The sequence below is a fragment of the Anser anser genome, assembly GCF_964211835.1.
Source record: "Anser anser genome assembly, chromosome: 2".
In the NCBI taxonomy this organism is placed as follows: domain Eukaryota; kingdom Metazoa; phylum Chordata; class Aves; order Anseriformes; family Anatidae; genus Anser; species Anser anser.
In genome coordinates this window covers 53,164,326-53,190,864 of record NC_139721.1, presented here as the reverse complement: position 1 = coordinate 53,190,864, position 26,539 = coordinate 53,164,326, and the positions used below count along the sequence as shown (strand labels likewise).

The window sequence follows — 26,539 nt, the reverse complement described above, 5'->3', positions numbered from 1 at the left end:
CTGTTATTTAGTACTTGCTGAAGTTGCAATGTCGCTAAATGAAACACTGGGCTTGGATCTCCCACTGCCAAATGCTACATCTCAGAGCCTTCAGGATGGTATTTCTGCCCAGCTGGATGCATTGCGCAAGAAAGATTTTGGTCAACAGCACTACAATGCTACAAGTCTCCTGAAGTAAGCCTATTCTACTGGAAACTTTGTTTCGCATATGTCTGTACTATGCAATACTGCTTCTTTGAGATCTGGAGAAATTTTGTGCCATAATAATAGGCTGTGCTATGATAAGTAGCCCTGCTGGAGCTATGCAAACTCTGAATTTGGAGTTACATTATTTGAAGATATTTCTGCATCTCACATGATATAATATAGCCAAAGACTGTTCATTTGGATGCGATACAAAGATGCATTGCAGTAAGTGAAAGACTCACTGATCTCAGTTTGATTCAGATCTGAGTTTGATTCAGATCTGGCCCTAATACGTATCTCCTTATGGCTGAGAGACATGGTAGAACAGTTAGTCAGTTGCAAGCCCAAGAGTTGTCAGATCTACTGAAGGACATGATAATAGATCGGCAGTGGAATATGTATCAACTAGATTTGCAAATGAAATGAAGTCAAACCAAACCTCAGCATTATAAGCCACTGTTTAGAATTTGTATTTGTTATCTTGATTTGCCTGCAATTAAAGACTGTTTCTAAATGGCTTTTGAAAAAATTCATTATTTATTGGTGTTTATTGCCAGACTTGGCAATATAAAACATTGGCTATTCCCACAGTCAGCATAAATTTTGTTCCAACTTCAAAAGTATGAAATATTGCCCAAGGCTAGCTTCCAGTGACGCTGTAAGAATAGTAGTACTGGCTTTAAGCAACAGAGGTTTAGACCAGGAATATTTCTGAAAATTTGACTTTTCTTTATTAAATCCTTTAGATTAGGCAGAACAGAATGCTTTTGCTGGTAGGAAATCTGATTTTTTTGACAGACTCCTGTGCTTTTCTTTGTACTGAATATTAACCTGTACAGCAGCTAAGTGGACATGAAAATGACATGGGAATGTACTGTTTATTCTTATATTTATTAGGAACTTGAAATAGCTTTTTTTTTTCACTTAGTAAAATGTCTCAATGTCCTGTAGCATATTAAGAGAATGTTCTGACTTTCAGCATCAGCTTGAGCTGTTATACAAGGCATTCGTAAATTAAGTTTTTCAATTACATACTCTGTTGAAATTCCTGAAAGTTCTCTGGTAAGTCCTTTGACAGAATGAAGGAGAGAGTTAATAAGATTTATTAGAGAGTTGGCTCTGCAGAATTTATCATGCAGTGCAGCTGTAAATTCAAAACTGATTTAAATAAGCATTTTTTGGTATGCAGAAGTTACCACATGGCTTATAGTGGATTGAACTCGTGGCGACATACTGTTAAGCAACATTCATAACTGAAGTCTCCTCACGTTTGCCATGTATGGCAGAGTTTCCAAGCCATTTGGAATATAACCTTTTTACTATATATTGAAATAGAAGCCATCACTGTCTTGTAAAATACTTTCATTCTTGTAACTCTTTTTAAGTTTATAGCTTCTGAGTTTGAGGACTCTGAATTACTAGTTTTAAGAAATAAATGCAAAATCACATCTGCTATTCGATATAAAAGATAGAATGTATCATGATATAAACTACGCTGCTTCTACTTTGGCTAAAGATCTATATGATTTGAAAACAGATTAAAAGGGACAAAGTAAATGTCAAAATAAAATGTCACTCACAGGAGTTAATGTGTGCAGCATATGTGCAGAAACAAAGAGAAACAGAGGAATAGACTTTCAGGATCATTTTCAGTTCAACTTCTTCAGTACTAGGCAGTGTTCAAATGGATCTGCAAATGTTCCCAAATAAACCAGTTGAAGAGATTAACAACTGTCTAAATCTGGGGAAATTTGGTATTACCCAGATAATATCTCTTACTGTTTTCAAAGGATAAGTACAGAGATGGCTTGTTTCAAGAGTCATTCTAATGATGCCATTTATTTTTATTTGATATTTAAAACTTTCAGGACTCTCGCATATGTATCTTTCAGTTCTGGCTAGTTGCTTCTTTCCAGTGTCATTGCTCATAATTGATGATTTGATCCTACATTCACAATATCAATTACTACAATTAAGACACATAAAAGTCCCAGATGGATGCTTCTCAGAGGTTTTGATGTGAGGGATATCCCACATAAGTCCAAGCAAATGTCATTTATACTAACCCCTTTCTCCTCTAATCACCACATAGAAAGTTGAACTGTATTCCTCTCCTTCTCCCCCAAACAGTCATTTTTTGTGTGCTAAGATAAGTAACTAACCTAGTGTGCGTATGCATACTATTATAGGAAAAATTACAGACTATTGTAAGAAGGTGCATTTACATTAATTTTGGATATCCCCTTTTGTCCACAACAAAGCCATGCCTAAATCTCTCCTTTCCAGTGTATTTATTTTTTACTTCCTCTCTTTACCAGAGCTGCAGAAAATTTGTTGCTCCGGGTTCAAAAAGAGTATCTTAGACCCCAGCAAGAGTTTGCTGAGCTGAAAAAGAATGCAAGCCAGCTCTTATCAAAGCACAACAGCAGACTGCAAGATGCCCAGGATATGGTGAATGAGGCACTGGCTAACATCAATGAGACCAATCGCTTGTTTCCTCTTATCTCTAGCAACCTGGGAGAATTAAATGTAAGGCTGGACAATCTGTGTTACACAAGAAATGTCAAATGTGAAATTGCGTTTATAAGTTGCTTTTTGACTTTCATGAAACTGTACACATTTAAACATGTTAATCTATGTAATATCTTAAAAACTCAAAGCAAACCAGACCTTTGTTTGAAAACAAACAAACAAAAAGATTATATAATATATGAACTTACCTGCACTGCTTAATGTACAGACTACTATAAAACAATTGATTTATGCTATAGGAAAAAAAGCTGAATATAAAGGAAGGTAAAGAAGTCTCAACCATGCTTATTAAAGAAGGAAAGATCCTAGTGAATGTTGCTGCTGCTCTTGTCCAAGATGTAAAGAACTCTACCTCTGTAAGTTCTTAAGTTTTAACATCCTTTTTGACGCTATCAAGTGGATTTTGTTATTGAAAAAAAAAAAAAAGAGGAAACCATTTTGTTGTACAGAACCTAGAGGTCCACCAGGATGGGCTAGTTCTATGGAGTACCAACTTGCGACACCATGTGGATGAGCTGGTGATGCAGATGTCCGTGAGAGGAGTGCTTGACCTAGTATACAGAGCTGAGGATCACGCTGCCCAGTTCCAAAGACTTGCAGATGCACTAGAGAGGTAACAAACTTGAGAAAAATGAAACCGTGAGAGGCTTTATTTACAATATTGTCAGATTTAATTTAAATAGGTAGTAGTAGCTTCATCCACTAAGGGAACGCAATCAGTTTTTAGCCCCCATTTCATTTCAGTTGCTTTTCACCTTTAAGGTAGTGCACAGTGTCTTTATTAAACGTTACAGAGGGGGTTGACAAGACTTGAATTTCATGTGGCTGACTTACACAGTAACGAGTGAGTTATTAAGTGCCCAGTGAATATATCATGGCATGACTTGAAAAGCTTGTGGTCTGTGTATGAATACTTCTTTGACAATATATCACTGAATCTCATCAAGAAGCTATTCTTGCTATGCCTGCATTATTGTTGCTATCAAAGCATCTTGCAGAAATGAGTGGGTTGAAATCCCAAATGGACTCAAATGCACTCTTAGAATTTTCAAGTTGGGAAGTTATTTGAGTTATTTCAATGGAAATACTTTGTCCCAGGAATACTTCTAAGACTCTTGCTGCTTTGTCTTATAAAATCAGCAGACTTGTGTTTAAAAATTAACTCATATAAGACTGGAAAATTGACACACATTTTAAGTTCAAGAACAGAAGGCTTTGCTTTCAGTAACACTGAGCGACTCTGCTGATTTTGCTGCAGCCAGACAAATCCAATAAAGCAGAATTTGATATGGAATAGCTTTCAGATGTTCATATTTCCTCCTTGATTCTGTATTTTGCTTTGCTTTTGAGCTCCAGCTAGGAATGCGTTTCTGTTATGTTATGTTTAGGCAATGTGATTTGTTTGTTCTTCATGCAAAATGTCTATGGCGAAGTGGCTTTATAAATTGAAAAACTCACCATAAACAACAAGGAATAAAATATAAAATGAATTGCTTTAGGTTTTCAGGTGATTTGGAACTGATTTTTTTTGGTTCAAAATAATGAACTGTAAGGAAAGCCCTTGTGTCACTGTTGGGTACGTTCATTTTTTTAGAGTACATCATGTGTTCTAGAAAGATGCGCATGTTGTAACTGAAGATGTAGAACTTGTTGCTTATGTTGCTTGATTCATAAAAAGAGAATTATTTGTTAATCTCTTGTTTAGTGGCCTCTCTAAAATAAGGAATGTGACTCTGAATGCAACTGCTGCTGTCTACACCCACTCCAATGTTAAAAGTGTGATTGAAAGAACAGAGAGTCTGGCAGATGATGCATCTAGAGTTGTGAATGGCCCCTTGGATTTGGTAAGTATCGATATTAGTATCTTAATTAACTTCCCTACCATTTTGGAATATTGGTTCTTATGTTTCTTGCGCTTGCTGGAATCTGGGTCTTCTTGATGGAGGCAGCCTTTTCTGTTGGCTAGTGTGTACTCTATCCTGAATCTGCACTCCAAGGCAGTAATGATACTAGATTTCATGTTCTGTTTTCCTTGCTTTCCTCTTTGCCAGAGTACCATTTTTACTCTGATTTTTACATCTAATGCAAATTTATCTGGACTGGATTTGGTTCTATGTGTTTATCATTAGTCATCTGACATGCATACCTGTAGGACTTAAGTTCCAGTCCTCTGGTGCTCCCTTCCACCTTCAGAGTTATTTAGCCATCTTCTTGTTTGACCTATCCCTATTCCTCTTCTATCTAGATATTCCCAAACACAGCTGTTTTGCCTATTTGAGGACACTTCATATTTTTGTCTCATCTGCCATTCCTCTGCCTTGCAAAAGTATCAGGTTGATATTAAAACAGTAGATTAATAAGACCCGACCAGTTTAGTTACCTAACCAGTTACTATTACTTTCGTATTGTTCTGTTTCCCCCCTTTTATCTCTTTGCATGTTTCATGATTGTAAACCCAAGGAAAGAATCAGCTACATTTTGCATGTGTCATGCACATTATTCCTGCAAACAAATATGTTATAATGCATTTGTGTGATAGGGATCAAAATGGTATTGCTTTGTGTGCTTGTATATTATTTTATATCGCTCTGTCTTATTAAAATTTCATGCAACATGAGTCCTTGAAGGTACTTTTCCAGATTTTACAGATGGAGAAATGGGTTAAAAGAATACTTTGAAGACTTTTATTTTCAAATATTTCACTTAAAAGGGCTCAGTGCTGAAAATTTTTAGAACTGGAACTAAAATTACTGATGTTCCAAAAGGCAACAGTGAATCCAGTAGCACTGTTCAAACTAGAATTTGATAGGTTTTGTTTCAGTCTTTTTTTTCTTTAAGTGACTCACAGAGATTGTCACACTCATGGACAAAAGGTTGCAACTTGAATTATGTTTATTTATGCTTTATAAAATAATAAATAGAATGTCACCTAAATAGTGAGAATGTTCAGTAACTTGCAGTAGACATCCAAAGATACTTAAATGTTTTCAGTTGGACTTCTGACAACTGATTTCTGTTATTTTTCTTTCTTCTTTAGCCAGAGGAGTCTCTCAGTCTTCTTGGAAAACAAGCTCTACTGCTTAGCTCCAAATTTCAAAATGAAGCAAAAAATCTGAAGAAAAAAAGTAATGGTCAGTTCTTTAGATTTCACATTTCTGCTTCTATTTCTTTTTCCATATCCTGCTTATGATGGATTTATTTTATTTTATGTTTTTAAATGAGCATAAAGTAAGTTACAATATTGCATATGAACATACATGCATTTTTATACAATTGGGATTAATTTTGTGTTCAGGACTCAAGTATTGTTTTACTTTTTTGGTAAGAATGTAGTTAAGTAAACACTTAAAAAGCTGACCTTTAATATATCTCATTTCTCTCCAAGTAATGCTTTCTTTAAATCACTGTTTTTCCGAATGCTATGAATTAAGTCATTAGGGACTGTGCAGTAGATGAAGGACAAATGTAATTCTTGAAGAAATGCATTCATCCAATTTGATTTAATAGATCATGGATTACGTACAAGTATGTAGGACGATATATCTAAATAATAATTTTTTCTTGGTCCTTCTACACAGTTGAAATACAATAACCAGCTGATTTTTTTTCTGTCTGTTTGTAAAAAAAAGTGCCTTTTGGCTCAGTGTCCTGCTATAAATTCCGAAATCCTTTTAGTTTGTTATTACTCCACAAAGATCACCAAAGCTTTTTAGTTTGCACCATGGAAGTTGTTGTGGTTTAACCCGGCCGGCAGCTAAACACCACACAGCTGTTCACTCACCCTCCCCCCTCCCTCTCTGGGATGGGGGAGAGAAACAGGAAAGTGAAGCCTGTGAGTTGAGATAAAGACACTTTATTAAGACAGGAAAATAATAATAATAATAATAATAATAATGATAATAGTATTAATAATAATAATGTGTATGAAACAAGTGATGCACAATGCAATTGCTCACCACCCGTTGACCGATGCCCAGCCTATCCCCGAGCAGCCAGCCCCCCACCCCGGCCAGCCACCCCTATATATTGTTTAACATGATGTCAGATGGTATGGAATACCCCTTTGGCCAGGTTGGGTCAGCTGTCCTGGGTCTGTCCCCTCCCAGCTCCTGCTGCACCCCCAGCCTGCTCGCTGGCAGGACAGAGCAAGAAGCTGAAAAGTCCTTGGCTTGGTGTAAGCACTGTTCTGCAACAATTAAAACATCAGCATGCTATCAGCGCTCTTCTCATCCTAATCCAAAACATAGCACCCTACCAGCTACTAGGAGGAAAATTAACTCTGTCCTAACTGAAACCAGCACAGAAGTTCAAAACCATTTTGAACACTGAGACTTTGTTTAGGAGCAGCATCTAGCCCTATGGGAAGTTGTGAACAAAACTGGACGGAAGACGAATGTTTCAGAGATAAACAGTAACTGTAAAATGGTCTTTGTTTTGAATATCAATGGCTTTTAAATATATATATATATATATACACACACACTTTTTATGTATTCAGATGGACAGAATGCACACCTTTTTGTTCATTCTGTTCTACATATTTTCATTATTAGTGAAAAGATTCTGCAAACAACTCACAAAAAAGACACTACTCCTCCTTTCAATTGCTACTGTCATATTTCAAAAAAGTCAAGAACATAATAGAAATTATAGGGGTTCGCCATCTTGGAATCATTTTAATTTATAGCTTTCTCCCTGACTGTTTCTACCATTTCAGTCTGATGGAGATGTCCAAAAAGGATGGCTTTGCATGGAACAGTGCCCACAGGTGTTTATCTGGACATACTGCATTAATTTTAGGTTAATGTTTTTAAAACACTCTTTCTGTTGAAGAAAACAAAGTTTTATTTGATTAAATAACCAAATGCTTATTATCCTTGTATGTAGGTTTTGTGTGGACTGTATGGTATTTGTTTACGCACAGAAAAATCACAAATATTTCTTCCAACAGGCCTTGTATTTGAATTGAATGGGTTGAACAAAAAGGTAGAAAAGATTCAGGAAAGTGCTATTAAAATTGTCAACCAGCTTAATGATTCCCTGTTGACACTAAAAGCATTGCCTAATGGTAAGTGAAATCGGTATTGATATTCTTCTTATTACAGAACGGTCTAGTACAATCATAATAAAATCCTGTTCATCATCTGATGGGAAAAACATAGCAACAAACTAGACTGGAGACTCATTTAGCTTCCTGCCTTACAAGGAATATTTGCCATTTTTAGTAACCATAAAACATAACTTGGTTATGATACGGGGTCTGTAGTCTGATTCCCATTTCAAACTGCTGTAAATCAGGAGGGGATCTGAAAGCAATGGAATTACACTAGTATGAGAAGAGAATGAAGTCCTAGAATATTTGATCCCACATGGAGAGAAACTATATGTGAAACTGTGATGTTTTGCTTTCTTTTGATAGCTTGCTTCAAAATCATTTCTACTGTGCAACGAGTCTTATCATGTACATCTAAATGTTTTCTAGTTGTAACTGCTGACTTCAGTTAGCCGATGAAACGTTCTTTTGGTGTTTTTCCAAAACAAAACCAAAAAATCCCTTTAAAAAAAAGTCATTATTTTGGATAAAGAGAAGACCTAGAGCTTCACTGAAGCTAGTAAAGAAAATGTCTTTCATGTTGCGAAGAGGAGGGTCTGAAATATTTTACCAACTTTAATTTTTTATTTTGTATTTTTTTTAAGGTAAATGAACACTCCTAAAGGCCTCCTGCATGGGTTGTTGGGTTTTACTGTATCTCCAGATTAGAACACTAAGTCCAGAGCTTTAAAATACCCTTTTTATTGCTCAGGCTCTTAACTCACACTAAAGGGTGATATTAGTGACAAAGTTACACTGGACATTAATTGCAGGATGCTATCTGACATAAAGCTACACGTTAAAAATGAAAGCATCATTAAAATTACAGAACAGCCCTCCTTAACTCATAGCTTAATGTTGTTGGATTTTAATTTGTTGTTTTATTTCTTGAAGTTTTCTGTTTTTTTTTTATCTGGACAGAGATTAATGATGGTATTGCCCTCTGCCTAGGGTAGTGGTAATGAGGAAGGATCCCTGCAGACCTAAATCGGGCCTTTTGTGCCAGTTGCAGCATCTTCCCAGTATTCCTGGCACAGGGACTGTAAGGGGCAGGCTGAGAGTTGGAGCAGTATGCTGACTTTATAAGTGCTCATATCAAAAAACAATGGGTGTAATAGGCCTTCTGCCTTGCCAGCTTTCTGCAGGATGCAAAAAGTGAGTTTCAGACTAGTGACTTGGGGTGCCAGCACTCATTCAGGGAACTTAAAAGCAGGAAGCTTAATGTATTCAGATAACCTCCCTGTTGGAATAGACAGAATGAAGTTCGCCATCACATCATTCTGTGTCTACATTGTTTTCAGAGCTGGTCACAAACAAACAAACAAAAACAACAACATTTTTTCCCCCAGAATTCAAAACTTAGTTTAATTAATCTTTTAATCAAAAGACTTGAAAATCTAAAGTGACTAGTCTTAACTGAAATTGCTAATATATTCTATTATGTATATATATTTGAGTAATATATTATTATATTTGTACATATATGTGTATGAACAGACATTTACATCTATAGCTATATCCATATCTATATCACCAGTATGGGAGCATTTACCATGTTTTTAGTTCAGGGCCATGGCCATTTTCCACCTTACTGACTGGGCAAGAGGAGTTTGCACCAGCCTACCTCTGGCCCTCCAGTTTCACAGAAGGTAAAGTTCTCACTCTGTAAGCCACAGGGCATTCAACGGCTATGCAAAATTAGGTATCAACAGGTCTTGGTTTGGAGCTCCCCTTACAAACTGATATAAACAAAGAGATGAAAATATAACTCTTAGTTTAAAATGAATGTAACTGACAGCATTTCTAATGTTTTGATTATGGCTATAACTGTGTTGTCATGAAACAGGCCAGGCATTTATTACTCTCAAGTATTTATGAAAGCTGTGATTTTATTTTTTAGTCTGTGAACTGCCACTGTCTTTTAGATACAAGGAAATACGTGCTTGAGGTGAAAGAGCTAGCTGTGTCTGCAAACACCAGCACCGTGGTGGGTTTAAGCCACTTTGGGGACTTCAATCAAAAGCTCCTGAATACTTCGTCTACATTGTCCCGAGTTAATGACACGTTGAGGAAAACTAGTGAACTTATAACTGATTCATCAAAAGCTGGTAAGTTTGCTGCTTCATTACTCTGTAGAAATGTCACTGCTTGCAGAACCAGTACTAATATTAAAGTTTAATAGGCATTAAATATAAGTCTGATGGACTGAAAGTTTCATCCCAGTTCAATAAAACCAGGCTAACTTTTTAAAAGACCTCTAGAGGAGTCTCATGGGTTGCCCTTAAGTACGCATATTCCTTACTGATGTTTAACATTGCTGAAACAAAACGATCAGAAATCAGTTAACTATTTTAGCAATTAAATATTTTAGCATTTCTCTTTCAACCTGCCTCAACGTTTCATTTATGTTTTGCCAGCAATCACAGCTGAAAAACAAGTTAAAGAGGTCAAAGCACAAGCAAGTCTTCTACTTAATAAGCTGAAACCTCTGAAAATGCTAGAAGAGAACCTCAGCAGAAATTTGTCTGAAATTAAAGAGCTCATCAGCCAAGCCCGCAAGCAGGCAGCATCTGTAAGTACCATTGCTGCAGACTTAACTGGCTTCACTTTCACTTTTAACACAGATTCTTTGAGAATTTCTCTATCTTTATTTTCCGAAATCATTACATTGGCTTTTTTGGCATACGAGCTTTTGACCAAAAATTTATTGTTATTTCCTGAAGTATTTGAATAGTTTGATCTATTGGCTTCAAATTTCATAACTGGATGAGTGAATTATGACACATTTCTTTCTTCTCTATCTGGGAATCTCTTTTTTCAAGTGGTACCTAGGAGACTGCTAAGATGTAACCCCAGTAGCAATACTTAAGTCACATGAAAGTATCTCAACGAATTGCTTTTATTGGTTGGTCAGAAGCTAAGTACATATTCCAGAAATATGTGTTGTGTACACTGAAGCTTGTTTGGATTCCATTTCCTCTTTTCCCCGCAGATTAAAGTTGCAGTATCAGCAGACAGAGATTGTATTCGTGCCTACCAACCCCAGATTTCATCTACAAATTACAACACCCTAACCCTTAATGTGAAAACTACTGAACCAGATAACCTCCTTTTCTACCTGGGTAGTAATGGAAAGGTAAGTTTCTGATGTACATTCACTGGAGGTGATATTAATCAAATACTTTAAATGGCCATATATATGTTTTTTTTTCCTACTTGAATTCAAACTAAGAACCCAAATGTGGCTGCATGCAGACAGAAGTGGTCAGTAGGGGTGGAAGTATTTTTGTGCCTTTGATTGATTCCACGGAGGTCCTCAAAGGCAGAGAATAAAAGTACTTGATTTGTTAGCATTGCGTCTTGGCCATGTCACGAATCTCCACCTTTTCCCATTCTCTGTATTAACCTCACAGAGTGTGACACTCTGTGTGATGTTTTCATATAGCATGCTGAAGTACATCAAGCATTTTGTCTCTTATCACAGAGAAAGGACTGAATTTGGCCCTCATGAGCACAGTGCATCCACTCAGTTGTAAAAGAGCATGACAGCTTAGTGTCACATTGCCTTCCTCTTCCTTCCCTCTCTAATTCTAATAAAAATGCTGTTATTTCCTTGCGGCACACTATCATGTGATAATACTTTTTCACAGACTGGTAGGTCACTTTGCATATGCTCAGAAAGAAGTGCATATTTATACATGTGCATGTAAACACTATCATGTCTTTACATATCTATAAAGAAAAGATTCAACTGCTTGTCTGTAAGCTGAGGTTTTTGGTTTCATTAACGGTTTTTCTTTCACTGGGCTTGATTTCACTAAAAGTAAACTCCAAGGATGTGGGGGGCATGAATCTGGAAAGATTTTCTCAATGCTATATGTTAAAATTAAAATTAGAATGGAAGCAGCATGTTCAATATGGAGTATTAAAATAACCACTGCTGTTTTTCAGACAGACTTCCTTGCAGTGGAGATGCGACGTGGTAAGGTAGCTCTTCTTTGGGATTTGGGCTCTGGATCAACAAGAGTAGAATACCCTGATCTTCAAATTGACAACAACAAATGGCACAGAATACATGCAACCAGGTAATTAAAATGTGAATGGCATAATTACTGGAGGTCTAAAAAGACAATCAGAAATAAGTTCAGTGGAAACTGAGATTAGGATTGTTTTGTTTTTTTTTTTTAATGTGACTGCTGTATTACGGAAACGTCTGTCTACTTATTGAATGAACTCATCATAAAGCACTCAAACCATCTGCTGAGTTTTCCAGTTACAAGATGCTTTTTAACCTTAAAGAGAGAAGTTGATAGCATGTGTGGATTAAACTTGGTGATTTCTAAAACTATTTATTATTATCTTGAATTGGCAGGTTTGGAAAAACAGGTGCACTCAGCATAGAGGAAGTGAACTCCAATCAGAAGTCTTCGTCTAAATCTGCAACCTCTCCTGGGACAGCCAGCATACTAGATGTTAACAAATCAACACTGATATTTATTGGAGGACTTGGGGGGCAAATCAAGGTTCAGTTCTGAAATCAGTATTCTGTTATATGTTATTTTTATGACGTTTGAGATACACCTTTGATTTAGCAATAATTGCATGAATTGTTTGTTTCATCAAGAAATGCCAGGTACTGTGAACCTAAAGCAAAGATGCTGTAAGGAAGTTCTTTAGTATTCTGAATTTAGTTTTGCCTGGAAAATTCTGCATAAATTATTCACCAGGACAGGCTCTGTGTGCGTGTATGATACATAGATGTTACACATTGAACTCCTTTTTTGGTTTGTTCTTCCATGGCTTCTTTTAGATTGCCTTTGTTCATGCAATGAGAAATGTAAGTATGTCAAGGACATAGTTATTCCACTTTTTTACTTGCTGCAAATCTAATCTATTATGATTTAAATGGTAATTGTTAATAGTTATGCTAAACCACGTTCTTTTATTATGACTTATATCTAACAAATTTAGAGTTCAAGGAAAATAAACAATAATTTGGCTGTATAATTTTCAGAATACTTAACATTAATTGTATTCATAAAGTATTTCTTCACTTACAGAAATCACCTGCTGTTAAGGTGACACATTTTAAAGGGTGCATGGGAGAAGCATCCCTGAATGGCAAATCTATCGGTCTTTGGAACTACATGGAAAGAGAGGGCAAGTGCAATGGGTGTTTTGGAAGGTATTTTGTCTTACTCTTTTGAAATAGATTTAGAGTCATGTAGAATATATATTTCTGTTGCAGCTAAAATTAACAAACTCAGACAAATTGCTTCATTGATCATTAACTTACAATTCTGAATATGTTAATCTGAATGTGCTAATGGTGTCAAATAATTTAACTGTACATAATTTTATCACTTATTAATACTTATTTTTTCAATACAGTTCTATGGCTGTGATCTGTTTTGTGCACTGAAAGTGGGGACTGCCAGTAAATCAAAGTATTTTGGAATGTTTGCCTTTCAGTAATTTGTAGCAAGATACATTTATTCTTTCCAAGGATCAAAATCAGTGTAAAGCACTCTTATTAAAAAGTCTGTAGCAAAACTGTAGCCACTGTGCTTGCTACCCATTCCTGTGTGTGACAGAGAGAAAGGGTATTGCAGACTGCGCTGTTTTTATGTTTAAGGAATGGAAAAGAGTTAGTTAACTGTTTTCTCTTTTGCAGAACATTTCATGTAGAAACAGCAGAGGGTGCTGCTTGATTGGATGAGATTTTAAAAGAAATCTTATATTACAGAAAAAGAGGCTAATAGAACATTTATTGTAAATGCCATTAGGCAAAGCATTTTGATAAATGTATGACAAGTTTAAAGTAAGAGGGTGTATGTTGTAGCAATTATTTTATCTTGTATATATCCTTCCCTGAGGCTAAATTATGCATTGTGAGATTCTATAATGAAAGTGGCCTTTGGCTGGAATCCTTTAGTTATTCATAACATCAAAATTCAAGTTTCTTTCTACACTTTCTAATCATACTGCCTAGGGCCTGCACCAACTGATCTAAATTTTCTTATATTTTATATAAAAATGACTGGGAAAACACAAATCTTCAGTTAACATTTTAGCTCTCTTTTCAACTTCTATAGCCCACAGGATGAAGACACTTCATTCCATTTTGATGGCAGTGGATACTCAGTTGTGGAGAAGGCTCTTCGCTCAACAGTGACTCAGATAATAATATTTTTCAGCACCTTTTCACCTAATGGGCTTCTTCTGTATCTTACTTCAAATGGCACTGTAAGAAAATGGATTGTATTCTTAAGCTATCAAAAATTGTGTTTAGATCGCTTGATAATTCCTCACTTTCTCCTATGTTGTATTTCAATTTATCTATATTAAAACAAGTTATTATCTTTGTATAGATTATTGCCTGTGATTGATACCGTGAGTCAAAGGAGTAAAGACAAGAACCTTATAGATCACTCTTTAGAGCTAATATTCGCATATACTAAGGCCAGAATTAAGCAATGAAAAGAATTATCCAGCACTTTAATTCTGAGAGCAAAATTAATTATTATTTAACTAAAGGCAAGAACAAGAAGCAGTAGGGGTGATGGGAGATAGTGGTAGGTTTTTTTTGTTGCTTGTTTTAGTTTTTTTCCTCTGTTGGAGGAATCTTGACAGGATGTAAAATCTTTTGGAATTGAGCTTGCAGGAGGAGAAGAGAATATATTATTGAACAGAAATATTGAATTAAAACCATGAGATTTGAATTCAGTAAACTGAAATAAATTAAATAAAATTTAGCCTCCAAGAGCAGCATAACCTAGACCCATCTCCAGACCTTCGTGGTCACGTCATGCAGTTTACCACATACTTTGATGATGATTTTCTTTCCCTGAAGGAGAACAAAGCTTTGTTTAGATGCAAATTGTTCTAGAGGCACTACATAATTCATTTGATTTATGTACTCACTGCCTGAAAACATTACACAATGATATGTGACTTAAATTTTACAATGTAGAGGGGGGCACTTTCAATATGATACAGAAAGACTCTTTGCTTCTGCTGGTCTGAATGGATGAGTAGAAGCTTTTTCCATCTTGCAGAAAGAACACTGTATTGTTTGATCTTTATGATAACAGTCAAATCAAATTGCTCTCAATCAAAATATAAGAAAGCAAACGTGACATTTGTTGTTTAAACTTATGTCTGCTGAGTAATCAAGGTTGCTGATTCATTTAAATAAGAACAACAACAAAACAAAGGAGAGACATCCTGATGAGGAACAAAGAATTTAATTTTCCTAAATATAGCAAAGATAAGTGTTTTCTGCCTAACAAATAGCCTGGGTACAAGAGATATTAACCCTTTTTCACACAGTAGGCTAAACCTGCCAAGTATGCATCCTTTTGGAAGATTTTATTTCCACTAATTTATATATTTTTTCTGTTCCTTTTCTCCCAGAGAGATTTCTTGTCCCTTGAGCTTGTTGATGGCAAAGTGAGACTGACTGTTGATCTAGGTTCAGGACCTCTTGCTCTTACAACAGAAAATCGTTACAATAATGGAACATGGTATAAAATTTCATTCAGTCGGAACAAGAAACAAGGTAGGCTTCAGGCTGAAAAACCAGGTGTCTGCACATTTACAAACAGAGATACTGAAGACACCCAAAGGGGAATATCACTGCAACCAAATCTGGACGCTTCCAGTGCAGAGATTCTTTAGCAGCCATTCCTATATTACCTTGCTAAAATAAGGCAGCAGAAATACAATGCAAATCTGATTCTTAATTTGGCACATCTTATAAAGAGCAGGTAGTGCAGAAGCTGCCAGAAAACATATCAATAGTCCTTAAACAATGAGGGATCTTTGTCCAATCCTGTATATTAGGGCGCACATTTTCTGTTGGGCATTTTCTTAGTAAATTGTACAACAGAGTTTTCGGGGCCTGGGACATAATGCATTACGATGGAAGTAATCCATTACAAGTGCTGTGTGTTAATAATTATAACATATTCTCATATATGTATTTTGCTGTAGACTTCTCCAGATTTGGTTTTGACAGAGAAGAATGAATGAGATTAAAAGAACAGCTGGAAGTACAATAAATGACTCTAGAAATAGAAGATTGTCTATACGTGTTTGACTAAAAGCATACATTTTCCTTTACTAGAAACAAGATTGCCAAAATAGAAGAATCTATTAGTGTCCTCCTCTAGATCTTTACTCTCTTTTCTTTGCAGGAATGCTGGCAGTTATGGATGCATATAACCTTAATTATAAAGAAACCAAGCAAGGAGAATCTCCTGGGGTTGCCTCAGACCTGAACCGCTCTGATAAGGACCCAATTTTCATTGGTGGGCTGCCGAGATCAAGGGCTGTGAGGTGAAGTGTGGTCCAACTTCTCCCCCTTTGCTAAGAATAAGCAGAGAGGAAGACATTAAACTCTGATATTCCACTGAAATTAGTGGAAGTCAGTGAAGTCTGACATCTTGCTTATGGTCATGTATACTGCAGAATTACCTGTCTTTCACCTTTAACTCTTAATATGGTGCTTTTTGCTACTACATCTGATACTGCAGTTCAGATCATGGACAACCTTCTGTTTTTCCCCTCTGTGGGAGATTTCCACAGCAGCAGCTGCCACAGCAGCCGCCTTCTCTTTGTGTCCTGCTGCAGCAAGCTTTGCCTGCGGTGATGCTCCTCTGATCTGTGAGCCTCATGCTTTCCAGCTGGCATTTATGGTCAACACTGCACTTTTGGGATAAAAGTTCTACTTCAGAAAGGAATTTTTCTAATTCAATTTTGAACTTCGAACGGAGGAGAACTAAATGTAAACAGATCAACAAAAAACATTACAAATATATATTTTATGCAGGTCCCTAGTTTTGACTTTCTGTATTGTACGTCCCTGCTGAACTTGTAAAGCCACAGTTGTTCCAGTGGATTCACTTTGAAAGGATAAATATGACTTAAAAAAAAAACTAATTAAACTGTCTCCTTGCTCTCAACAATGAGGTTAAATTCCAGGGCAGTATTTGTCTCTGATGTAGTCTTGCTAATTTTAAATGGCATAGCAGCCTAGAAGAGATTATGGCAGGACAGTCTTAGATTTCTCTGACTTAGGCATCCTCCAGACTTATGAAATGAAAAAGAATTGCTTGGTATTATAGAGCTATGGTTACCCTCTCACACAAGAGCCATCACATTTCAGCTGAAGATTCAGGTGAAAGTTTTGGTAAATGGCCTGACCTGTGATCACAGCACCACACACTTACATATTTCTATTTGGGTACAGTGCTACCTGGCTCTTTCAGAAGTGATATCTGTTAAGGGTAAAATCCAAATTACCCCCATTTTTGCTAACACTGACCTGACTGCATTCTTTAAACCAAGTCCTCTCTTTTTCATATTGAAAAGAGCTTAATATTTTCTCCCAGGAGATTCCGAGTACTACTTCTTGGAAAAAAAGCCTTGTTTTGTCTTTCAGGAAAGGTCTGAATAGTAGAACATATGTGGGATGCATCAAGAATCTGGAAATATCCCGTTCAACCTTTGACTTGCTTAGAAATTCATATGGAGTAAGAAAAGGCTGTGTATTGGAGGTAGGAGACCCTTAGGTTTTGTGATCTGATACTTATTATGGAACAATGAATAATAATGTTTGTGAAAGAATATAGTGAGTTGAAATGGGCTGATCTTGAAAAATTCTATACTAACTAATCTATGTGTGAAATTACTTTTTCTCACTGGGGTCTACAACAGGACAAAGCCAGTAATTATTTCTCTTCCTCATAAAATAGCCTATTCGTACTGTGAACATCTTGAACAATGGATATATTGAGTTGGAACCTAAGTCTTTAAGTCCAGAATCAGAACTGATGGCAACTTTTGCTACAAAGAACAGCAATGGCATCATCCTTGCTGGACTCAGCAGGAGAACGGAGAAGCGACAACGCAGACAAGCGCATTTGGCAAGTACTGAAAACAAAGATATTTTTTGGTTTTGTTTTTGCCATTTGTATTTTAAAATATCAAGTCAAATTTATATGAATGTAATTTGCAAAAGATGAGAAATAAATATCTGATCAGATATTTCTGATGGCTGTATGGCTGCATACAGAGTTACAGTCAACAGCTCTATGCCGGTGTTGAGTGGTGTTCCTCAGGAGTCTGTCTTGGGACCAGCGCTGTTTAAGATCTTTATCTTTAATGACAAAGACAGTGGGATCGAGTGCACCCTCGGCAAGTTTGCAGATGACTCCAAGCTGAGTGGTGCAGATGATACGACAGGAGGAAGGGAGGCCATCCAAGGGGACCTGGACAGGCTGGAGAAGTAGGCCCATGTGAACTTAACGAGGTTCAGCAAGGCCAAGAGAAAGGTGCTGCACCTGGGTCAGGGCAATCCCAGAGATGAGCACAGACTGGGAGAAGAGCCCATTGAGTGCAGCCCTGCAGAGAAGGACTTGGGGGTTCTGGTGGACAAAAAGCTTGACATGAGCCAGCAGAGTGTGCTTGCAGCCCAGAAGGCCAACTGCGTCCTGGGCTGCATCACCAGAGGAGTGGCCAGCAGGGGAGGGAGGTGACTGTCCCCCTCGTCTCTGCCCTTGTGAGGCCCCACCTGGAGTCCTGCATCCAGGTCTGGGGCCCCCAGCACAAGAAGGATGTGGGGCTGTTAGAGCGGGTCCAGAGGAGGGCCACAAAGATGATCAGAGGGCTGGAGCACCTCTCCTATGAAGGAAGGCTGAGAGACCTGGGGGTGTTCAGCCTGAAAGAGAGAAGGATCTGGGGAGACCTCATTGTGGCCTTTCAGTATTTAAAGGGGTCTTATAAAAAGGATGGAGAGCAACTTTTTATCCAGGCAGATAATTACAGGACAAAGGGGAATGTTTATAAATGTAAATGTTTATAAAGTAAAAGAAGGGAGATTTAGATTAGATATTAGGAAGAAATTCTTCACTCGGAGGGTGGTGAGGCACTGGTACAGGTTGCCCAGAGAAGCTGTGGATGCCCTATCCCTGGAGGTGTTGAAGGTCAGGTTGGAAGAGGTCCCGGGCAACCTGATCTAGTGGGTGGTATCCATGTCCAGGGCAGGGGGATTGAAACTAGATGATTGAAGGATCAGTTAGCAGAGATCTGTTGCAAAGACCCAGAATACCTTTGGAACAAAAAATCTGTACGTGAACGACACACTGTGTATTACTTTCCACTTCTGTTAGCCAGAAGTCAGTTAGTGAAGCATTTGAGATGAACGATGAACTCATACCTGGAGGGCTGTTTAACGCTCCTAGAATCCAAGGACAAAGTGTTAGTAGGAATACCTGCCCCTTTATATTTCCTTCCTCTAATAAAGATATGTATACAAACAAAAGACTTTATTTTTTTTTACCTGAATTTTTATAGTGACCAGAGAAATTTTCAGCTTTCATGTCTCCTGTTAGAAAGCTTTGCACTCTGTGAGGTACCAAATATATACCTTCTAGTCTTTGAGTTTCATTAAAGTTTGTTTACAGCAAAGTTGGAGGTAAGTTTGTCCAAACTATGTTCTATTTAATAAACGTTGAATGAGTGACAGGAAATTGAGTTGCGTTTAAAAAAAATAATCTTCTGATTAAATCCACAGCCCTTCTTTTCCATCATGCTGGTTGATGGTCATCTTGCAGTGCATATTAATGCTGGAGATAGAACAAGTACTAGAAAAGTAATTCTTCAGTCTGCTAATGGAACGTACAGTGATGGACAAGAACACTCTCTCATCCTAATTCGGAATAAGAGGTACATGTGACTGAACAGTTCTACCTGTTTAATTATTGTATGCCATTGTCAGTTCACTGCACTCTCTGAGGAACTGCCTTTGCTTGATCATTAGGTGAAATAATCAAAATTGTGTTTTTTCTGCTGTTAATGGAGGTGTTCTGATTGATATGGTAATTATATACAGCACACAGCCACGGATTAAATTGTATTTAAAAGCACTCGAAATCTCCAGACAGCTTGGGCCACTTGAGTGAAGATGCTAAATAGTATTAGAAAAAATACAGCTATCAAAATAACTTAGAAATATATCTCTCAAAATAGCTTAGAAAGATACTCAACAAAACTCTACATGTTAAAAATTATCTACAGAAGGTCTTCTGTTTTTTTTTTGTTTGTTTTGTTCTTTTTTGTTTGTTTGTTTGTTTTAGGCATTGAAAGGATTACCAAAGTTATGAAACCTTTATTCCTTAGAACAGGACATTTCTGAGGGTAAAAGGAATATTGTTGATTTGAATAAGAATGTCTGAGGCCCTTGTTGAATGTTTCTCTACTTTATCTTTTTAGGATCATAACTGTACAAGTGGATGAAAGTACCCCTTCAGAACTGAGGCTTGGTTCATCAGCAGAAATGAGTCCCATGAATATTTCCAACTTCTACGCTGGTGGCATTCCAGCAGGAGAGGGCTTCTTAGGGCTAAAAATAACTGGCTCCTTTCGTGGCTGTATCAGCAATCTTATTTTTAACAAGGAGTAAGTCAGAGTGGTAACTGCCACGTTTTGGAAAACTGTACAGTAATTAGTAATTGTAGTTTGTAATTGTTGTAATGAAATTACCCATTTGTCTGGTTTTTAACATGAGACAAGCATTATGCTAATGATCTGTTATCAAAACATGCAGAAAATTAATACTGAGTATTACCAGCTACATTTCCAAATAACATTAGTAATGTCTTTAACGTGTATATAGATAATGCACAAAATGCAACCCTCTACTATAGTTTCATCTGCATTCATAGATAAAATAGTCTTCCACAAATATTTTCTATGAATATTGTTATATGGACAGATTATTTGACTATTTTCAGTCTCCTTGTGCCAGCCTGCTGCTCCTTTTTTTTTTTTTCCTCCTTTTACTAGTGAAAGACCTTGTAAAATACTCTCCTTGTGCTTGTAAAATGTAGGGATTTGGGATTTCACTTTTTAAAGTATTGCTTTTTAAAACACAGACTTTTGGATTTCACCACTTCCATGAAGTATGAATATGTGGATATGGACAGCTGCTTTTTGTCAGAGAAGCCTAAACCAGCCATAAAGCTAGAAGACGTTGATATTCAACCTGAAGTTCAGGCTTTACCAGTTCCCCTGAGGCCTCTTACAGATTCAAAAAAAGTATGTATTACAACAAGTCTCTATTGCCTCTTCTAGGAAAGTACTCAGGTGAAAGCTGCATTTTAGCTTTGTGGAGAATCTTCAAAATATGGGCTGTATATATTTTCTTCTTCTATGGTATGTAGAGGGTCAACGAATGTGAATTTGAATTGATTATTTCCTATGAAAAATTGCAATATAAACCTGTGTATAGCAGGTCTTTTGAAAGGGAAATGTAGTTAGGTTTATCATTGTTCAGGCAGCAACACTAAAAAGAAAAGTGGAGTGATAATCCCTCAACAGAAGGACTTGACAGTAACTATTATCTTTAGTGTGTTCCTGCCAAAATGACACCATGCTGAGGTCTGCATTAGCTGTGCAATTTAGCATTCACATTTTCCTGGTCACACACATATAGTCTCTGGTCTGTGTCAAGGACAAGGCACAAACCATTATAGAGACACAGCGTCTGAACACAGCTTGCTTGGCACCTGTTTCCTCTCACACAGTCCCTGTTCCCAAGAGAGAAGGCAGCATTTCATCTCTCCTTCTGCAGCTGCACATCTTTATGATGAAGTGTTTCCAGAGCATCTTGAAATCATTTTTCTGTGGCAAAAGAAAGCAGGATTTTATGTATTTCATACAACTGTGGCTATAAAAAGAAACAAGCTGTCCTTCTTAGAGCTAAAGTATAGCTTTGGCTTGTGCTCTGTTACTCAGCTTTTTATTCCCGAAATCATAACAAAAATGTGCATCCTCGCTAAGTGGGAAAATATTTCTACTAAGTCCATAAGATGTTCACTGAAATTCTACTCCATCTTCGAGCATTCGTTATCAAAAGGGCTATCAATTAAGAGAAAAGTGAATGAATACATTTCAAACTATAATCATTTCTCAATAGAAAAGGCCAGTGTTATCCATGAGACATAGCTTAATCATTACTACTAGTTATCTCTGAGACTAATGTTAGCTTGAAAGGATTAGGAATTTAACTAATTGATGTTACTCTCTGCTTTGTGATTATCATGTGGCTCTGTTTTGTTTCTTATGAAGTTCAGCATGGGTGCACTGTCATCCAGCATTGCTGGCAAACAGCTGATACTATTCTTAATGAAGTCCTTTCATTAACAGGTAGTATGTGCAAAAGATGAGCTGCCTGATCATGTTCAAGGTGCCCGTCAGTTTGGACTTGCCAAAGGCAGCCACTTGACACTGCTCTTCAATCAGTCTACTGTCAGGAAGAAGTGAGTATCTCCTGAATCATGCATGCACACCTGTGTTATCTTGTATTGAGCTACAAGAAGTGGGATGATGGTTTTCATGCAGAATTATGAGTTTTGAACGTGGACCTTGCCTCAATTTCTGTGAGTTCCTCATGGAAGAAGGTATCACAACCACTGCATCATAATTAGTATGTCCCTAACACGTTTGTGATTGTGAGTTTATCATAGTTGTGCTTTTTTTTTTTTTCCTTCAGAATTAAGAGCCCTATTGTATGTCTTGTAAGCATTTTGGATTTCCGTTTTCCATATTCAGACCTCAGCTGTTCCCTACCTCTTTGGGTGATGCAGATAACACCTTGCCCTCTCCTCTGGATTTTCTGCAATTGTACCTTCTATGTCTGCTTTACTCCCCAGGCCACCAAAGAAGATAAGACTACTGAGAAGAATCACTCTTGAGACTTATCTGTGTTAGCCTTTCTTTGCCAGGCTCATTTGTTTGAGGTCCACAAAACACAGCCTGAAAGCCAATTGTGTATGCTTCTTTCAGCTTAGGAAGCCCCTGCATGCAAAAAGAAAAGAACTTTTTTTCTTCTTAGCTACCAAATATAAGAACATTGCAGAGGGTTGAAGCTATGCAGTCCTAACCTGGTGTCTCCATAATAAACGCCTGCTCCATAAATAGCTTTTGGGGACCCAAAGACTAGAACCTTTAAGCTTCCCTCTGTTCTTACTCTTCCCATTTATATTCCAGCAAGTCTGGCTAAAAGTAATGGAATTTGTTCCTTCCTTGGGGCAATGGGCAAGCCTGCAGTTGCAAACAGCTGAGCCCATCCCTCTTAAAACCCAGCTCAGTGTGTGACAAGTTCTTTTTGCATTTCTAACAGGTACAGCACTGATTTGTATTATGAAATACATTATAGGTCATGCTTTCATAGAATACAATGCAAATTTTACTTCTCTGGCCTTTGTAATAAAAAACGTCCTTTCTTAAAAATAAATTGGTTGAGGCTGTTCTCTGCCTCCAGAGAAGCTTTTTATCGATGCAGAAAAAAGTATCTGTCAATAACACTGAATTTTTGTCATCTAGGCTTTCTGTCCAGCTGAATCTCAGAACCTTTGCCTCCAGTGGCCTGATTTACTACATGGCTCACCAGAACCAGGTTGATTATGCAGCCCTACAGCTTCATGGGGGACAGCTCTATTTCTCATTTGATCTAGGCAGAGGAAAAGCAGTAGCATTTCACCCTGCTGTTGTCAATGATGGAAAATGGCATACGGTAGGTAGTCACTGATCATGTACTCCATTTTCTCTTCCCTGGTGTTACTTGGATGGCTTTTCACTTCCTTTCCTGTGCAATTTCTGTGTTGAAGGGCAAACAGGATTTAACCCAGTCATTAAACCATACAGATAACTGTATTTGAGTATAATTACTTCCATTTAAAATTCTCATTATGCATCGATTCCAGTAGCCAATTACTGTCAAGTATCTCAGGTTAAATAATCAGGAATAAAATAGTTTACCCATTGTGTTTTAAACAGAGTAGTCATCTTCACTGGAGAAGAAACCAACAGAAAGGTTTAGAAACTCTGATCTTTTCCACAGAGAGCTTTCCATGCACTGTGCCACCAAAAACCTACAATTTACTGTGGGACAGAATGAAAAGGATTTGTGGGTGCACAGTTTCTCCTTTCTCCCACTTATCACTTTAATACCTGAGCACATCATAGGTGCTCACATCATGAGCACTTGAGCATATGGCTAGTGTGAATGGGGAAGCACTCTTTCCTTGCCTTGGTTGATGCAACAAGAGAAAGGTAGATATTTGGAATAAACGGAAGTTGGAAGGAGAGGACTTGGCCATAAGGAGAGTTTTGGGAGAAATTATAGCTATAAATTTCAGGTAATATGTAACATGCACAGCCTTCTGTACAGATGCCCTGCATTAGCCTGTGTCAGCCCAGTACCTCTGAGCAACCCACTGACTGTTGGCTCTGGCTTTCTTTGCAAGAAATGTCTGTGATGTCTGCATAAGTTTTAAAAGCAACTCTCACCACACGAGTTTTCCTTAGGGCAGATGAGGATGACAATATTCATCCTTCTAAGCTTCCCTTTGCTTGTCCGTATGTGGTGCCTTAACCCCAGGAAGTGGCTTCTCTGGGACAAGGTGATTGATGACACTGAATTTTCACCTTTCCCGAGTGCCTAGGGAATCAGCAGAGTTATTTCTATTTTTGTATATAAGCAGTAGAATGACAAACAGCAAAAACTACCATAAAGAAAGCAAACATGAACTTCTGTCAGAGAGAGATATCACAGATAAGCTCTGCTGCCTACCCTGAAGGGAAAAACACTCTGGGATTTACAGTTGCTTGTTTAAAATTAAATATACCTACATAAAACCTCATACTCACATTATCCCCTTTATAAGAGATGAACAGGTGCTATATGAGAGGTCTGCTGACCTACCTTTACTACAAATAGCATAAAAACATGAACCTTTTTGTGAGATTAAGGCTGCCACACCATTTCAAAGCTGAGGATGATTATTGCAGTAGTTGTACAGTCAATTTAAGCTAGCATGCATTGCTGCCAAAATAAGTCCTTTTTCTTTCTGTTCTGTCATGTGCTCATTATTACCACTGCTAGTGCTTTATCCCCTTACCAACACAAATGTTCATGAAACCTCATGTTGAACCTGATTAGGATTCTGAGTGTGGCTACAGGTAACTGGGGAAGAGTAAATGGTTATCTGACTTCAAATCAATTACCTCATCTGCATGTGAGTAACTGTTTTAGTGCAAGGAAGGCACAGGGGCATGAATGAACAAGATAGACAGGACTGGACAGCTTTTTGGTCATAGCGAATTCATCACTGCACATCATAAAACTGCAGCATAGCTCTCCGAAGTGCACACTCCTAAGATGGCTCAGCTGGTGGGCAGGACAATCTTGCAGACTAGCACAGAACTCCACTTTTCAAACTCAGTTATGTACTCATATCCTAAAGCAATAAACCAGTCGTTTTAAATATTAATTGTGAAGACATTGAAAAACTTGTGCAGACTAACACACAATCAGTGTAGGCCCTTGGGGAGGCAAGAAAGCAGTTTAGCTGCTTAGTTGCATTCTGAAATGCAACTCAGCCTCAGCGAATTTCAAGAGGGTGCCTCGGTATAGTACATCAAAGCAAACTAACCTTTAAAAATTGTCTTTCGTGCTTTTTTGGCAAATGATGACTAGGTGACTGATTCAGCTTACTGTTTTCATGCTCTCTTTTTTTTTTTTTTTTTTTTTTTTTCAGATAAAGACAGAATACGCTAAAAGAAAAGGTATCATCATTGTGGATGGACATGAATTGGTATCAGTCAGTGCCCTGGGAGATGGCAGCACTTTGGATGTGGAGGGAAAGCTCTACGTGGGAGGACTCCCCTTAGACTATGTGGCGAAGAATCTTGGGAATGTAAGAAGGTTTGAGGAGGGGCAAGGGCTGTTGTTGTCTGACAGTAGGCAATATTAGAACAGGTGTACTGCATCAAACTCATCTGATTCAGTATCCTGTCTCCGAGGGGGGTGTGTGTGTGTGTGAAAACAACAAAGAAAGAAACAACAAAGAAAGTTATGACCCTTTACCAAATACAAATCTTTCCAGCTTTCTATGGCTTACTGATTCTAGCTAGAGGTTCTAGCCTTGTGTTTTATCAATAGCTCTTAATGGATTTCTTCTACTATCAATCTCTTTGTTGAAAACAGATGAAGAATATAACATGTTTAATACTAGAAGAGAAAAATATGACCTAGAACCTCAAAAACTTCAGTACCTAAATCCTTTGGGTTCAACTAAGAACTGGGACTTAAATATCTAAAAGGCTGGGATTAGCTGCCTGAGAGTAAAGCATCCATGCTTTTAAAATGTATTTTTTTGTCACCTTCCTCCTTGTGCAACCCTTTATCTTAGGGAGGAGTCTGGCATCAATAGCAGATCAATAGAGTCAATTTCTCAATTCCTACATGTACTTTCTTCACCCTTGCTTTCTAATTGCATAGTAGGGATAACAAATATTTTAATACTTTGAGTCTGCAATTGCTGAAAACAGTGATAGAGAGACATTCAAATGAATCTTACTGCTGGATAGAACTCTGGTGATATGTACTTGCACAGTGTCTTAGAAAATCTTGATTTACATGTTAATTTATTGAGACGTTTGAAATGTCTTTAACCATAGGGTATATCCCTGCTTGAATTCAAGCAAACGCAATTCTTTCTGTACATTATAAAGAGTGTATACCGTGTTCCTATACAATATTTGTTTTGCTTCCATAAGACATTGTGTACATTTAAAACCTTATATAAATAAATATAATAACTAGAAATGTAATTATGTAAATATTTTAGATATTGATGTGTTTTGTTGAAAGAATTTTTA

The 26,539-nt window shown here is 37.3% G+C and overlaps 1 protein-coding gene across 3 annotated transcripts in view; it reads left to right on the top strand.

Moving 5' to 3' along the window:
* LAMA1 (laminin subunit alpha 1) overlaps window positions 1-26,539 on the top strand; it is a 105,536-nt gene that overhangs the window by 74,521 nt on the left and 4,476 nt on the right. For all 3 annotated transcript variants that reach the window (XM_083822695.1, XM_083822696.1, XM_083822697.1), the window contains 24 exons: window positions 12-174; window positions 2,505-2,715; window positions 2,958-3,074; window positions 3,168-3,331; window positions 4,424-4,562; window positions 5,756-5,849; window positions 7,670-7,786; window positions 9,736-9,918; window positions 10,228-10,382; window positions 10,803-10,946; window positions 11,762-11,895; window positions 12,183-12,333; window positions 12,871-12,995; window positions 13,906-14,056; window positions 15,227-15,371; window positions 16,009-16,150; window positions 17,256-17,370; window positions 17,569-17,739; window positions 19,389-19,540; window positions 20,087-20,272; window positions 20,749-20,911; window positions 22,022-22,134; window positions 23,201-23,390; window positions 25,417-25,575. In XM_083822695.1, the coding sequence (XP_083678821.1) occupies window positions 12-174; window positions 2,505-2,715; window positions 2,958-3,074; window positions 3,168-3,331; window positions 4,424-4,562; window positions 5,756-5,849; window positions 7,670-7,786; window positions 9,736-9,918; window positions 10,228-10,382; window positions 10,803-10,946; window positions 11,762-11,895; window positions 12,183-12,333; window positions 12,871-12,995; window positions 13,906-14,056; window positions 15,227-15,371; window positions 16,009-16,150; window positions 17,256-17,370; window positions 17,569-17,739; window positions 19,389-19,540; window positions 20,087-20,272; window positions 20,749-20,911; window positions 22,022-22,134; window positions 23,201-23,390; window positions 25,417-25,575 (3,584 nt within the window). The remainder of the gene's footprint in view (window positions 1-11; window positions 175-2,504; window positions 2,716-2,957; window positions 3,075-3,167; window positions 3,332-4,423; window positions 4,563-5,755; window positions 5,850-7,669; window positions 7,787-9,735; window positions 9,919-10,227; window positions 10,383-10,802; window positions 10,947-11,761; window positions 11,896-12,182; window positions 12,334-12,870; window positions 12,996-13,905; window positions 14,057-15,226; window positions 15,372-16,008; window positions 16,151-17,255; window positions 17,371-17,568; window positions 17,740-19,388; window positions 19,541-20,086; window positions 20,273-20,748; window positions 20,912-22,021; window positions 22,135-23,200; window positions 23,391-25,416; window positions 25,576-26,539) is intronic.